The sequence below is a fragment of the Schistocerca piceifrons genome, chromosome 2 (assembly GCF_021461385.2).
Source record: "Schistocerca piceifrons isolate TAMUIC-IGC-003096 chromosome 2, iqSchPice1.1, whole genome shotgun sequence".
Classification (NCBI taxonomy): Eukaryota; Metazoa; Arthropoda; class Insecta; order Orthoptera; family Acrididae; genus Schistocerca; species Schistocerca piceifrons.
Window position 1 is genome coordinate 1106957506 of NC_060139.1, and position 15238 is coordinate 1106972743.

The 15238-nt window shown below is 37.3% G+C and overlaps 1 protein-coding gene across 2 annotated transcripts in view; it reads left to right on the top strand.

Moving 5' to 3' along the window:
* LOC124774941 (filamin-C) overlaps positions 1-15238 on the top strand; it is a 284171-nt gene that overhangs the window by 256139 nt on the left and 12794 nt on the right. The window contains exons 27-29 of one of the 2 annotated variants that reach the window (XM_047249637.1): positions 2302-2444; positions 6848-6982; positions 10748-10930. In XM_047249637.1, coding sequence (XP_047105593.1) covers positions 2302-2444; positions 6848-6982; positions 10748-10930 — 461 coding nt within the window. Of the gene's footprint in view, positions 1-2301; positions 2445-6847; positions 6983-10747; positions 10931-15238 lie in introns of those variants that run through there. The other variant, XM_047249638.1, reaches the window with a different exon arrangement.

The window sequence follows — 15238 nt, forward strand, 5'->3', positions numbered from 1 at the left end:
AATTCGCATAAATAACACACCGCTAATTTACGTATGCGGTGATGGGGCTCGATAGCAACCGAGATGGCTTCCGCAGGATTTACGTCGGGTGAATCTGGTTGCTGAGATGTCAGTGTGAGTTCACTATAATCCTCCTAAAGCCGCTGTAGCACGGTTCTGAGTCCGACGTATTGACAATTATACTGCTTCAGGAAAGATATCGAGCATGAAGTGATAAGAGTGGTTTGTAGTTGTCAGTGTACTTTCGATTACTACCACAGGTCCCATGAAACCACAGGAGAAAGTCGCTCGTAGGATAATACTGTCCCCACCAGCCTGCGTCTGTGGTGCACTGCACATTTCAAGCTGCTGTTCCGTTCAACGCTATTGACGTAGTTCAGCAAAAATGTGATTTTCTGGAACAGCCAACATGTTTGCATTGATCACGGTCAAATCTCGATGGTCCCGTGCCCACTTCCCTCATAATTGATGATATAATTGAGTCAACATGTGAACATTTAGGGGTGGTTGCTGTGGAGCTCCATGTTCAACATGTACAATGAATGGTGTGCTCCAAAACACATGTGCATGCACCAGCATTGTGCTCTTTCAGAACAGGTGCCACACATCACCTATGTCCTACTTTACAGAGCAGACAAGCTGCTAAACCCCACATCCTGTGAAAAGTCGTGACATCCAGCCATTTAGTACCTAGTGGTAGTTTCACTGTCCTTCTACTTCTTTCTCTAGATACTAATGACAGTAGCACTTGAACATTTGACTAGCTTTAATAATCTGCATTTTTAGTTGCTTATCTCAATGGATTTCCCCATATCTTAAATAGTTTGGTCCCCCACCCATATCTGCCCTACTTACATACTTCTATTATCACGTCGTGTGCCCACAACACCACCAGGTGGCGTCCAGTGCCATGTTGGGCAGTGGTCATAATGTTTTGGCTTATCGGTGTATATCTGTCTTATTACCAGTAAAGCTACTTCTCCCCAGTCTACTACTGCTACACTTGGAGAAATGTGTCCAGAATAATTGAAGTGTAAACCTTCAGTTTGGCTGAGGTAGATTAGTTACTTAGTCCTTAAATCCGACCCTGTTTCCCACCTGCAGGCCCAGAACTCAGTAAGGGTCATTTTCATGCACAATATGGCCCACGTAATAGTGACAGCTCAGTAAAAATGTTTCGTATGTGGGCTATGTGAATGAGTGTCATGGATGTAACTGTTCTGGCAGAGAGCCTCTCAGCTACCACTGCCATCGATATTATCACTTTTGAATGAATCGTGCTGTTCTTCTCACCCTGACTCTGTTTCAACAAATGCTGCTCAGAATCCATAGAAAGTCACCTCTGTGGTTCGAGTGGTGTGGCTCCACCTCTTAGAGGTGACTTTCAATTTTCTTGTCATTAAATTATGATTATACTGTCTTACAGAATTTTACCATTCATTGTACAGCATGATTACACACAAAATACGTGTACGTTATTATTGGCTTGTATTTTATCCTCGAGCCATTTGTTTTGGTAGTTTTAAATTGAACTGTTCGACGCTGAAACTTTTTACAACATAAACCGACAGTTTGTCGAAACTGATTTGCATTATGACTGCCTAAGTACTCCAGGAAACTATGTAACTGATGCCACAGAAGCTGTTTAAACTCTGTAATTTGTAGTGATGTGAACCTCAATTTCCGTTTCATTGAAAACTCATTGGTAAGATGTGGTTTCTCACCTCACTCGCATGAGAGGTGTCTGCCACTCCTCGTTAACGTTCCACGAGCAATCCTTTTCTTGTCGCTGATGATGGAACTAATAGTTCCAAAAGCCAGGATTATTTTGCTGGTGATTTGTGACAATTTTATGCAGTTTAGTAGGATAAAAATATTTATTGCAGATTCAGAAGGCATCAGAATATGGTATTTATTAATTTGTCTGTTATTTTCTGCATAAATTTGTTATTGCTATATTTGTCTCTTCTACATTTCTGTTTTTCCTTTTTTAAGTATATTCACCACACAGCTGACCTGTTGTCTCAATCTTTCTCTTTTTTTGTTTCTCTGTAGTTTGAATTGTGCAGTAACAAGGCCATGTGAGTTTGTTACATGGAGGATTATTACTGTCCAAATTGAAGGGAAAAAAAGAACAGTAATTCTTATATTCAGTAAGACAGCTATCAGAAAACAATTTTTTTTACACTTTGTTGTTTAGTTTGTTGTGCTTGTCGGTAACATAGAATATAAATTTATCTCTGGGATAAATTACTAATAAAAAAATGTTCATCATAGCTAAAAACTATCAATTATTTACAGGCAGGTGAAAGGTTGTCCTTTGAAAATAAACATAACAGCCGTAGCAGATGCTAGTCGTGTTGTATGCTCTGGTGATGGTCTTCGCATAGGAACTGTTGGCAAAGAAATCCGGAGTTTTATTGACACAAGGCGAGCAGGCCCAGGTGAGTATTTCTCGGTATTCTGTTTCTTAGCACTTATAATGTTCAAATTTTAGTAGAGTTACACTACACATTTGGACAGAAGCATCAATATTTTACTAAATTTAATCTCTCAAGTCAATCCGGTCACATTCTAACTCAGGTTTTGCACCATTCGTCTCTTTCAGTTTGCTCTCTGTTGATAGCCATGAGCTTGTTGTATTAGTCTCTCTTATATTCTGTGTGTTTCCGTGTTCCATGATTGTATAGAATTATATCTTTGTTTTTTGTTGTTGTTACGGTTATGGTGTAGTTTTAGGTTGCAATAAAGGAAGGAGCAATAAGTTATATTTACTCCAATATCCCGTATTTTGCTCTGTTATTTTCTGCCAAACATGATTAAAGACATCAGGTTATGGGCCCAGGCAAACGCGTACGTATGGTATCTGTTGCTGTTCGGCAAACTCATTGCTTTTGATCAGTGTTTTATATGCGTGAATCGTGATGCTCAAGTTCTGGAATGGTCATATTTCACTGGTGTGTTGTGGAAAACCTTTGATTTCATATAAGGTGTAAATTATTTTTTGTACTAAAAAAGTGCCCGATATTGTCAAGTGGAAAATGAGACCAAATGAAGTTGGTGAGAGTCAAACCACTGGGGATGACTTAAATGCGAAGATGATGCTCATTCTATCTACTGAGATGGAATTTGACCAGTTGCAATCTGTTATGATGTGCACAAATGCAGCAGAAATGTGGGCCAGATCCGCAGTTAATAAAATGGCTTTGAAGCAGAATTTTTTTGATTACAGAATTTCGTCAACAGACACAATCGCACAACACACCAGTCAGCTTGAGTCCTTGGTAAAAGCATTAGCTGATATTGGAGAACCTGTTACAGAAGTTGACAAAATGGATAAAATTTTGGGAAGTCTGCCAGCAAAGTTTGCAATTTTTTCAACTGTGTGGGACTCGTGTGCTGAAGATCAACAAACATTCGATAATTTGACTTTAAAGTTATTGAAAGAAGGACAAAAACTTCTGCAATGTGTTGAAAACTCAATAGCCTTCACAGCAGTTAATGTGGACAAAACGCGCAAGTTCAGTTCAAATACCAGTTCAAATGGTTCAAATGGCTCTGAGCACTATGGGACTTAACATCAGAGGTCATCAGTCCCCTAAAACTTAGAACTACTTAAACCTAACTAACCTAAGGACATCACACACATCCATGCCTGAGGCAGGATTCGAACCTGTGACCGTAGTGGTCGCACGGTTCTAGGCTGAAGTGCCTAGAACCTCTCGGCCACACCGGCCGGCTCAAATACCAGCAACAACAGTCCATCTAACATGGTCAGTAGAAAAGACGTTGAATGTTGTTACTGTCACAAAAAGGAACATTTTAAATCTGAGTGCAGAAAACTTTTAGCAAAACGTAATACAAAAACTGATACATCTGAGCACAAAGCTTTGAGTTCAGAATGTGTATGTTTTTGCTCGAGGTTGTGATAACATTTGGTTAGCTGACAGTGCTGCATCAAAACATATGACATCACACAAAGAGTGGTTCGACACATTTAAGCCAATTCAGTCGGATGACTCATTTGTTCAAATTGGAGACAACTTGATCGTCAAAGCAAAAGGCATCGGATCAATTGAAGTATTGTCATTAGTTGAGGGCAAATGGCAGCATTGCACTTTGGAAAATACATTATATATTCCTAAGCTAAAGAAAAATTTATTTTCAGTGGGAGCAGTCCCAAAAAGAGGAATGAAAGTTATTTTTGACGACAAGAGAATGGAAGTTCGCAGTTCAGGTCTAATTGCAGCAGAAATTAAGATGGACAGTCAGTGTTATCAAATGTTGTTTAGATGTCCAGATGTACTACAGGCAAATCCTGCTTCCCTGAAATTCGCCAAGATCTGGCATGAGAGACTTGGGCACATTCATTTCATGGTCTCAAGGATACGGCTGATCTGAACGTAATACCTGGTTTCAGTATGAATAAAGTTGAAAATCTTCATTGTGAACTGTGTCAGTATGTCAAGATGAAAAGAAATTCTTTTAATTCAAATTTGGGATCAAGATCGAAAGTTCCTGGTGAATTTATTCATGTAGATTTGAGTAAGTGGATGAGAAAACTCTCTGTTGGAGGTGCACAGTTGTAAATAGTTTTCAAGGATGATTGCACTCCGTAACAGGTTCATGTATTTTCCTAAAAGTAAGCATGATACTCTCCCTGTGTTTTCGGAATTTCAAAGACTGATTGAAAGACAAACTGGAAACAAAATCAATGTTCTGAGAAGTAACAATGGAACTGAATTTATAAATAAGCAATTTGAAGATTATTTCAAGCAAAATGCTATAATACATGGGAAAACAAGTCCCTATGCACCACAGCAGAATGGCCGAATTGAACTAGAAAACAGGTCCATTGCTGAGTGTGCACACAGTATGTTATTAAGTACTGACTTGTCTCACGAATTGTGGGCAGAGGCAGTAAACTGTGCTGCATATATCTTAAATCACTGACCATGTAAAGCAAACAACAATGTAACATCATATGAAAAATGGTTTGGAAACCACCTCTTTAGGACACGTGAGAATGAAAGATAATCGAACGATGAACCTGAGAGATCGGTCTAGTCTGCAAGCACCTGCTCATTTTCGGGACCAATATATAGCTTGTTCTGCCATTGTCTTTGAACCTCAAACTTTTGAAGAATCTTAGGATCTAGTACCATTACCACACAACCACAAGGCAGCAGCATTCTGAGAGAAAAATTGGCCACTTTAAAGCTAGATTATGTGCAAAAGGTTATTCACAACAAGAAGCCATTGATTATGAAGAGACATTCTCTCCTGTTGTTTGATATGATTCAATCAGAGTTTTAGCAGCTTCATGAAATATGGAAATTAGGCAGTTTTATGTTAAGACTGCATTTCTGAATGGAGATTTGAAAGTAGTGGTTTACATGGAGCAACCAAAAGGTTTTGTTGTAAGAAGGCTCAAATAACGTTTGCTAACTGAAGAGGAATCTATATGGACTCAATCAATCACCACGTTGTTGGAATCAAAAATTTGTACAGTTTCTGACAATGGTTTGCTGTGTGCAACTGAATGCAGACAAACATGTTTTCCATGCTTTAACAGATGACACTGATGTTTACCTGGCACTTTATGTGGATGATGGCTTTTTTGTTTGTAAGTCTCCAGAAAGACTGGAAAATGTTTTGACAGCACTGGGATCAATGTTTGAAATTACTGTGGGCAATGGAAAATACTGTGGATTGAAAATTGAACAAAGCCCTTCTACAAAAGAAATCCATATAGGCCAGCAAAGATACATCAATTGTTTACTTCAGAAGTTCAACATGGATGATTCAAAACCGAACTCCACTCCTTTTGATGTTGGAACCATTGCACAGTGGGCAGTCTCCTGCAAACTAACATGAAGTAAAGGAGAAGGAAAGCAAACCTTATCGCCAGGCAGTGGGCAGCTTAATGTTTGCAGGAAGTGTCTCACATCTAGACATGTTTGCTGTGAGCATGGCGAGTAGGTTTTTACATAATTCAGGTCTCGATATCTGGCACACTGTTAAAAGGATTACGAAGTATCTACAGGGGACCAGGGACCTGATCATAAGATACGAAGCTGACTCTACTGCACTGGTCTACTCAGATACCAACTTTGCTGATGACTGTGACACTCGTCGGTCAACAACAGTCTATGTGAGCTTGTTAGCAGGTGGGCCTGTGACATGGTGTTCATGTCGGCAGAAATGTGTAAGCAGGTCAGCAACGGAGGTCGAATACACAGCAGCTTCAGATGCTGTCAGATGCTGCTACTGAAGTTGTTTGGTTGTGTGGTTTTCTCATTGAACTTGGTCTTCAGTTAGACAAATCAACAACACTCCATGTTGACAATCAAAGTGCTATTTGCCTGATGAAAAACACAGAGCATCACAAACACACCAAGCACATTGACATTACATACCATTATATACGTGAACATACTGAAACTAATGAGACTGAAGTCTATCATGTTTATTCTGATAAACAGTTGGCAGGCTTATTCACAAAACCTTTAACTGGTGACAAATTAATATCAAACAGAAAAGGTCTGTCAGTGATCTAAAAACAAACTCAACAAAACAAGAGTGGGAGTGTAGGCAGCAGTGAGCTTTTTGTACCGAGTATTTTTCTTAGTCGCTTTATTTTCAGTTTTTGTGGTGTGAGTGCACCAGATATTTACGTTCATTCAGTGTGCGGCCATGTTTGGTGACATTATAAAATTACGGTGTAACTTTTCGTTGCAATAAGGAAAGGAGCAATAAGTTATTTTTAACCCAGTATACCGTATTTCACTCTGCGATTTTCTGCCAAACACAATTAAAGACATCACTCTCTCTATCTTTCTTTCAGGCGAACTCACTGCGCACTGTGTGGGACCTCACAAGGTCGCTTACTGCGAACTGTATGACCACGGGGATGGAACATTCACTCTAAACATCAAGCCTCAGGAAGCAGGGCGTCATGCGCTCACAATAAAGTATGGAGGTGAGAGAAATATCCTGTTTGATGAAATAAGAGTGACATCCTTTTCAAGCTCAAGTTATAAAGAGTAATTAAGAAATGTAATAGTGCTGTAACAGCTGGGGTGAGTACAGTTTAATCAGAATGTAAACCAAACATTCTTTGTCGTACATTCACTACGACTTGGCTGATGTGTATACATTTTTTGAGAATATAGTGTGTGCGGATTTTAAATGTTAAAAAATGCTATTATCTGGCTTTCAAAACAGTTACTTTATTCCTATTTCCATCTTTAAAATTATCAAGTGACCAAAATATTATGGCAGATTCCAGGTGTACAAGTATGAAATGTGGCTTCTTCTTTTGTCTCAAAAAATAATGTTAAATTCTGAAGGATGATAAATAGTGCTTTATTCAAAGTATGCTCCACTGTTTGTTATACATTTTTCCCATCTTTTGGGCAATTTGTGAATACCACACCAGTAAAAATTTCCCCTTTTGCTTCAATACTATTCAATAACCCATTTTTTCACATCTTGGTTTGAATCAAAGCACTGCTCAGCAAGCGTGTGACCCATTGATGCAAACAAGTAGTAATAAGAAGGAGCCAAGTCCAGTGAGTAAGTTGCATGGGATAGAAATTTTCAGCTGAGTGCTTGCAATGTATTGTGCACCGGTTTTGCCCGGTCTTGTGGTCAATGTGGGTGGTGTGCCTGCATCTATCCATGATTTTTTGCACTAGGAATTCTCAAAATAAATCCACTTTTCATCCCATGTAACTAGACAATGTAAAAATGACTTCCTTTTGTACTGAGTGAGCAAAATGTCACATGGTTTTTTCCCCCCCTATTTGTCTTCCATTCAACCCATGTGATACCCATCTACAGTGCTCGGTGAGCTGTTTTTGTGTTTGCTCATCATCTTCATTCAACAATGCTTCCAACTGCAGATCTTCATATTTTTTTGGCGATTTTCCACATTCCTTGCTGCAACATCGAAGCCACTATTTTTGAAATGCTGAAACCATCGTTCACACATATATCGCAATGGAGCATGTTCACAATAAACTTCTCAAAGTAATCGTATGATACAACAGCAGTTTTCTTCAAATGAAAACAAAAATGCTTGCTGTGAATGCTCTTTGTTCAGTATAAATTTCAACATATTAAAAACACAACACAACATTGGTGTGATGTCTGTTGTCTGAAATCCGCATTTCATACTTGTACACCTGATAGCACTGTTCAGAAAACAGCAAATAAAAAAGATATATATGAGAAAAGAAAGATTAACAAATTAGGAGAAGTGGAAAGGAAAGGAGACGCAAACAGTGTGTACTTTACTATGAAAAAATGCAAATACTGAATGAAAAATAAGGCAGTTTATTTTCTCAAACAAGAAATAAAGCACTTAGAGTTTACGGTTCCCTTAATGTATGGGAGCAAGCCAGTTATCTACACAAAGGGAAACTCTTAAATACATATTGTGTTACGATGGGAGAGCAAGTTTTATTCAACTGGAATATTGTGTCCTGTAGTTAAATCTTGGCCAGCCCCATGTATTTTATTGCCTTTTTATTTAATTATTTATTCATTCATTCATTTATTAGTCCATCTAGAAGGACACTAAGATTTGACTACAGTAACTAGTCTGTAGTAGTTATGCAGAGCTGAAGAGTCTTTACAGCAACAACTACCTAGGAGTGCTGCATCAAACCAGTCTCCAGATGGAAGATGAGAACAACAATAATTTATGTTCATTAGTTGTTTATTCATCCATAGATATTTACAAAATGATATGACTTGTCACCTTAACTGAAAAAGGGGAACAGTTGTTTACTGCTGGCATCAGGACCTTTGTGAATACTTCTGCCATTCAAGCAAATTCTTTATGTTGTCATCTTGGCCTATCAGAAAAAGTTAAATCGACACCTTACCACATTGAGCTCAACAGAATGGAAAGTCACAGTCACAAGTTCAGAGTGCAGGATTTTACTGTAAGAACCATTAAACTGTGACAGTTTACTATATGTTTGATGTTTATTATAAAATAATGTCTTTTCTTTTTTTAATTCCTCACTACCTGGTGTTATCTAAATAGTCAGTGAGTTTGTAGTATTAATTAATGTCACTGGGAAATGTGTTGTAGAATTTTGTACCTTCGCAGAAAATGCCGTATTGTGTTTGTTTAACTCGGCAAATGTAAGTTTAGTTAGGCTCTTGTTCAATGATCTCTAATGCTGCCGTTTGTGAGATAGTTGCTGGTGTTTTTCTCAACACGCATAACTGATTGGTAGATATAGTCAAATGGTGGAATTAGAATAACTAGCCATTGAAACAGATCTCTGTGAGGTGCTCAGTTACTATTTTTAGTAATTATTGTGATGGCCCGTTTTTGCAGTTTGCACACAGTGTCCATGTCTTGTGTGTGATGTGCTCATAAAATTATTCTGTAGTTAAAGATGGAGTGCTTATAGGAATATTGTGTAACTATGAGACACACTCTCAAACAATGGAAAATGTCAGATGCAATAATGATAATATTATTTAAAAGATAGATTGCTATGCACCATGTAGTGGAGATGTTGAGTCGTGGACAGCTGCCCCCACCCCTTTCATTAATACACATGACAGATGTTTCACAAAGACTTCCGCTTTATTTGTAGCCTGTGCTTTGTGCCTTATTTTTCAGACACAGTCAGAACCAGTCAAAGGCACTTCATCGTACTGCTAAGGACTTGAAGTATTTTTAGTAGAACTGTGTAGGCAACAGTACCGAATGCTTTCGATAGATCTAAAAGTATGCCTGTGACATATTCATCCTTGTCTACTGCATAAAGCACCATTTCTGCAAGCTGCACTGTTGCTAATTCTGTATTTTTACTGCTCCGTAAATGGAACTGTGTTTCTATGAGGAGGTTGTGTTTATTCGAGTAATTTGTTACCCTGTCTTTTGTAACAGACACTATTATTCCTAAGAATGACAACAATGTAAAAATGGTCCTTATTTTAGTAAAGACACAACTCTTGCCTATTATAGATAATCTGGAAAGGCATGTGAGCTGAAAGACTCATTTATTATATTGGCTAATAGGGATTGTAAACTACCTACTGACTTCTTTTCTTTTTTTATTTTTTTTTAAATATTTTCTGAACTTTTTACTCTGTCATAACATTGCCGTTTCACTTGCCAAACAATTTTCTGTTGGAACAACATTTGATTTTGTTCATTTTTGTTATAGTTCCTCTGGTACACCAGAAAAACAATCATTCACATTGCTAGTTTATGTGGATCATTTATCAATATACCAAAATACAAGTAAGCTATTGTTATTCTGTTTCTGTTTGTCCGTTTCCCTTTCCAGGCCGCTTTGCTTTTATTTTCAGCACTAAGTGTTGCTGTGCCGTTGGTGACTTCGTGGTGAGCGACACCTTTCTGTAAATTGTTCATATCGTTGATAATAGTTCAGGAACACAGGCTCGCTATGTGTATATATTGTTACCTCCTAGAGAAAAAGTAATTTTCTACATTTCCACTTCTTTAATTTCACTGGCTTCTAATGCCTTTATTAGAAGCTAGTGGAAGTATGGAAGTACAAATGTAAAACATTTGGATGACAGTATGCTACGATAAAATTTTGAGTTTCTTATTCCATCATTTGAGGTTGCACTCTAGCCACTTCTCAATATTTATGCCCATATTTACATATACACAGTGCTTTCATGGGTAATTTTTTAGATGGCAGTGAATAATTGTTTTTACATACGTTTCCACATATTTTGATGACAGGAGAACACGTTGCCGGTAGCCCTTTTACACTTAGAGTCGCCGGGGCACCGGATGCCACTAAGGTGCGAGTGTATGGGCCTGGAGTGGAGCACGGAGTGTTGGCAACTTTCCAGAGCCGCTTCATCTGTGACACGAGGGGAGCTGGAGCAGGGCAGCTCACAGTCAGGGTCAGAGGACCAAAAGGTACAGTAAGTTTATGTCCTTAAATTAGCATACCTTGTAGTAGCTGTATAGTGGAGTGTCTTTTCAGGTGTCGTCACTTAAACTCTCAAAGTTTCTCTGTGCGTGTAGGATTTTCCCTGCACTTGTAGGATTTTCTCTTTACTGGTAAGATTTGATGGAAAAAAATTAAAAGAAAAAAAAAACTAAACAAAAAAAAAGCAGCTTTGAAGCTAGAACATTCACAATATGCCCATAGCATGATCACATTCTAATCGTAAAGTTACTTGTTCGAATCCCATTAATCACCTATTAGTTTTCTTTTTTTTTTTTTTTATTTCAGAATTATTAACTGATATTGAAAAATGTTCAGTTTCATAGCATTTATTGCACAATGACAGTGTCTCTTTAAAGGAAGTACAGAAATAATCAGAAAATTTTGCCAGCACAATTCCATTTTAAAAGGTGCCAAAAGAGACAAGTGCCCTAGGAAATGATACCATATGGTTGAAAAAATTGCTTTTTGCAACAAAATCCAATGACAAATGACACTCTGGTTCCTTAGTTGAAACACACATTGCACGATGAATAAATGTTGATGAAGTAATGGTTTCAAGATTTTAAACATGGCTGCAGCAGCAACTGTTAAAATTCTTCACAATAAAGGATGGCAGCCAAAAACAGTTGCAGGATAGAATTTTTTTATTAAAATTCTTGACCAAGGTTTCGGTACATATAAACATACCTTCATCAGAAGTACATTTCCTGAATAGAAAGACACATTCATTAGAAAAGCCATATCAACGAAAGTGAGAAACAGAAGCTTAAATAACGGTGAAATTGCTAAAGTAATACAGGCACACAATCTTTAGTACTTACTAAAATTACATCATGCCCTGGAGAATAATGAAACAATTATGCCAAAAGGCGTCGTCAGTAATTAAAATATCATCTCCATTTGTACGGCATGTGTAATGGGTACAGGATCAAAGCGAACAGTTTAACAGTGTTACTTCACCTATGAACTGTTGAGACACGAGTGTGAAGGCACTAAGGTAGATTGTTTCGCCGAGAGAGGGCACTTGCATGTGCCAGACTCGCGCATATTACAATCCATAAATACATACATAAGCGCATTAAATTATTAAAGGTTGTGTTAATTCAAACTTTGTCTTAATAAATAAAGCGTATCACGCCAATTAAAGACATTTATGTAAACTAGAAATATAGAACCAAATTTACCTGTGTCCTAGTGTCAAACGGATAAAGCTTGCGCTTGGAACATCTAACGAGAGAGGGCACTACTGTAATGCGCGAGAGTCTCGCGTAACGTAGGCAGTGAAATCATACTAGCGAAACAACCAAAATGTTATAATAAAACGAAACCATCTGTCTGTATGAATAAAACATAGTAGTCATTTAACCACACATACACATTGAAATTCATAATTAACAAACATCACATTATGTAGATCCCAACAAGATAGGAAAAGCGCATTTCACCGGCATCAACAAGCAAGAAAATAACTCCTAGTCAGCCAGACTATATTACATTAAGGCAATGAGGGGTTTGAAACTGTCTAAAAAATTTTTGTTTCGAAGCTGCACCTGTTCATTAAGAACAAAACCATCTTTTAGAGACAGATGCTTGAAAATCTCTAATTCTTCGAGCAAGTCTAGTTTGTCACCTTTATCAGCTTCATGAAGCAGCTCTACGTCGTCCAGTTCTCTTGGCGTGTGCTGTAAGAGCCATAGATGTTCAGCAAAAGTGGAATTATATACGTTTTCCCCATTTTTACCTAACTTGTGTTCTTTATACCTAACTTTAATGGGTCTACCTGTCTGCCCTATGTAATAGTTTGGGCAGTCATTACAAGTAATTTTGTATACACCGGACTTAGTGCTGAGTTCTTCTCGTGCTCCAATCTTATGAATTACTCTACGTTTGAGGCTATTATTTACGGAAAAAGCAACTCTATAACCGTATTGTTAAAATTCTTCACAGTTGCTGCTGCAGCCATGTTTAAAATCTTGAAATATGTACCTGCCCAGGTTTCAAAGGCTGTTTCAAAATACATGGACATCTCATTTAAAATCCTGAAAACAGGTATGGCTATTGACTTCACTAAACAGTGTGAGAGACGCCATTTGACACCGAATTATGTGAAGGCTTTTATCAATGTGAAACAGTGTAAGAAGTTTCCATCTACTAAAGCTAAACTGGTGAAACAAATTATGAGTGACAGAATCAGTGACCTTTATAAGAAGAAAGATAAACTAAATGAAGAAGCTTACTCTTTGTATCTCTATATTACTAGAACTTTTAAAGATTATTTTAACTTTCACGTAGACAGTGTTTGGCAGAGTGTTAATGAGTGGTTACACAATCGTAAGGTTGAAATTCAGTGTAGACATGATTTTAAACTTCAAAAACTGGAAAATGTTACCCCAAAATCTAATGTTGTTCATACAAAAAGAACTGTCAATTGCGAACACCAATTTTTCGACAGAGTACTAAACAAAACTTCTATAAGCTTTACCCCTCAAGAAAGCGCCATGCTAGCAAGAGGTTTTAAATACAATTTCATGCCTGATATTAACGATCCTAAAGTGATAGATAATTTTATTGTTGACCTTAAAGTTGGTCTTGACTCCGTAAAAACTGAAAAATCCCAACAAAATAGGATAGCTCATGAATGTAGCGCAATTATAGAAAGAGAGGTCAAGTCGGTAAAAAACAGTGATTTAAAACAGAGAGGTGGTAACATTATTACTAGTATTAACCGTAAATTAAAAAATAATGAGGCTCTCATCACTAAATCAGACAAAGGAAATTCGCTTGTTGTAGCCTATAAAAGTGAATACATTGCTAAAACTTTGGCTTTTTTCGAAGAAAATGGTATATTTGAAATTGAGCAGGATCATACCCCTACATTACAAAAGCAAATTAGAGATACGTTAAGGAGAAGTAAACATCTTATGAAAGAGTTTCAAAAGAAAACCTTAATTAACATGAACCCTAGAGCACCTACGCTTAGAAGTCAGTTTAAGGTACACAAAAGTCAACACCCAGTTCGTCCCATTGTTAATGGAATAAAGAGCCCACATCACAAATTAGCGAGATTTTTACACACTAAAATTAAAGAAGCCTTTGTTTTTGAAAACAATTACTCTGTTAAAAATAGTGCTGAGGTAGTAAACAAGCTAAAATCAATAGAGATCACTTCTTCCTCTCGTTTGGTTCCTTTTGACGTCGTAAGTTTATACACCAATGTTCCAGTGGATATCACTCTTAAGATTATTGAAGGTAACATTCGACAACATAAAACTTTAAGTGAGCTACAGTTGTCGGAACTTATGTCACTACTGCAGGTTGTACTAGATTACAATTACTTTCAGTTTAATGGTAAAATGTATGAGCAACCATTCGGCTTAGCCATGGGTTGCCCGTTAGCTGGCATCTTTGCTGACATCTTTATGAATGCACTAGAAGAAAATTTCTTCAAAAACAACCCTACGTTAGGCAATAAGATTTCTTTTTATGCTCGTTATGTTGATGATATACTCATACTATTTCAAGGTTGTGACCAAGATCTACAACAACTGTTTCATGTTTTCAACAGTTTCCACGAGAAAATGAAATTTACAAAAGAGATACAAAATAACGAGAGAGAACTCAATTTTCTTGATTTGAAACTTAAGTTATCGGGTAACACCATTAGCTTCGACATTTTCCGTAAAGAAACTTTCTCTGATAATATTATTCCAGCAGATTCCTGTCATCCTCAAACTCACAAGATCGCCTTTTTTCATTCTGCAGTTCATCGCGCTGTGAGCACACCTTTAGCACAGAATTGTTTTGAAAATGAAATATTTTTATTAAAATCAATAGCCACTAACAATGGTTACGACCCTAAATTAATTGACCAAATTGCTAGGAAAAAAATAGCAGTAAAATTTTCTACTTTAGGAGATAACAGGGCAAAGAACTATGAGAGTAATAACTTTATTTCTATTCCATTTTTAGGGAACGTTTCATATAAGATAAAAAGACTTTTACAGAAACAATACGGTTATAGAGTTGCTTTTTCCATAAATAATAGCCTCAAACGTAGAGTAATTCATAAGATTGGAGCACGAGAAGAACTCAGCACTAAGTCCGGTGTATACAAAATTACTTGTAATGACTGCCCAAACTATTACATAGGGCAGACAGGTAGACCCATTAAAGTTAGGTATAAAGAACACAAGTTAGGTAAAAATGGGGAAAACGTATATAATTCCACTTTTGCTGAACATCTATGGCTCTTACAGCACACGCCAAGAGAACTG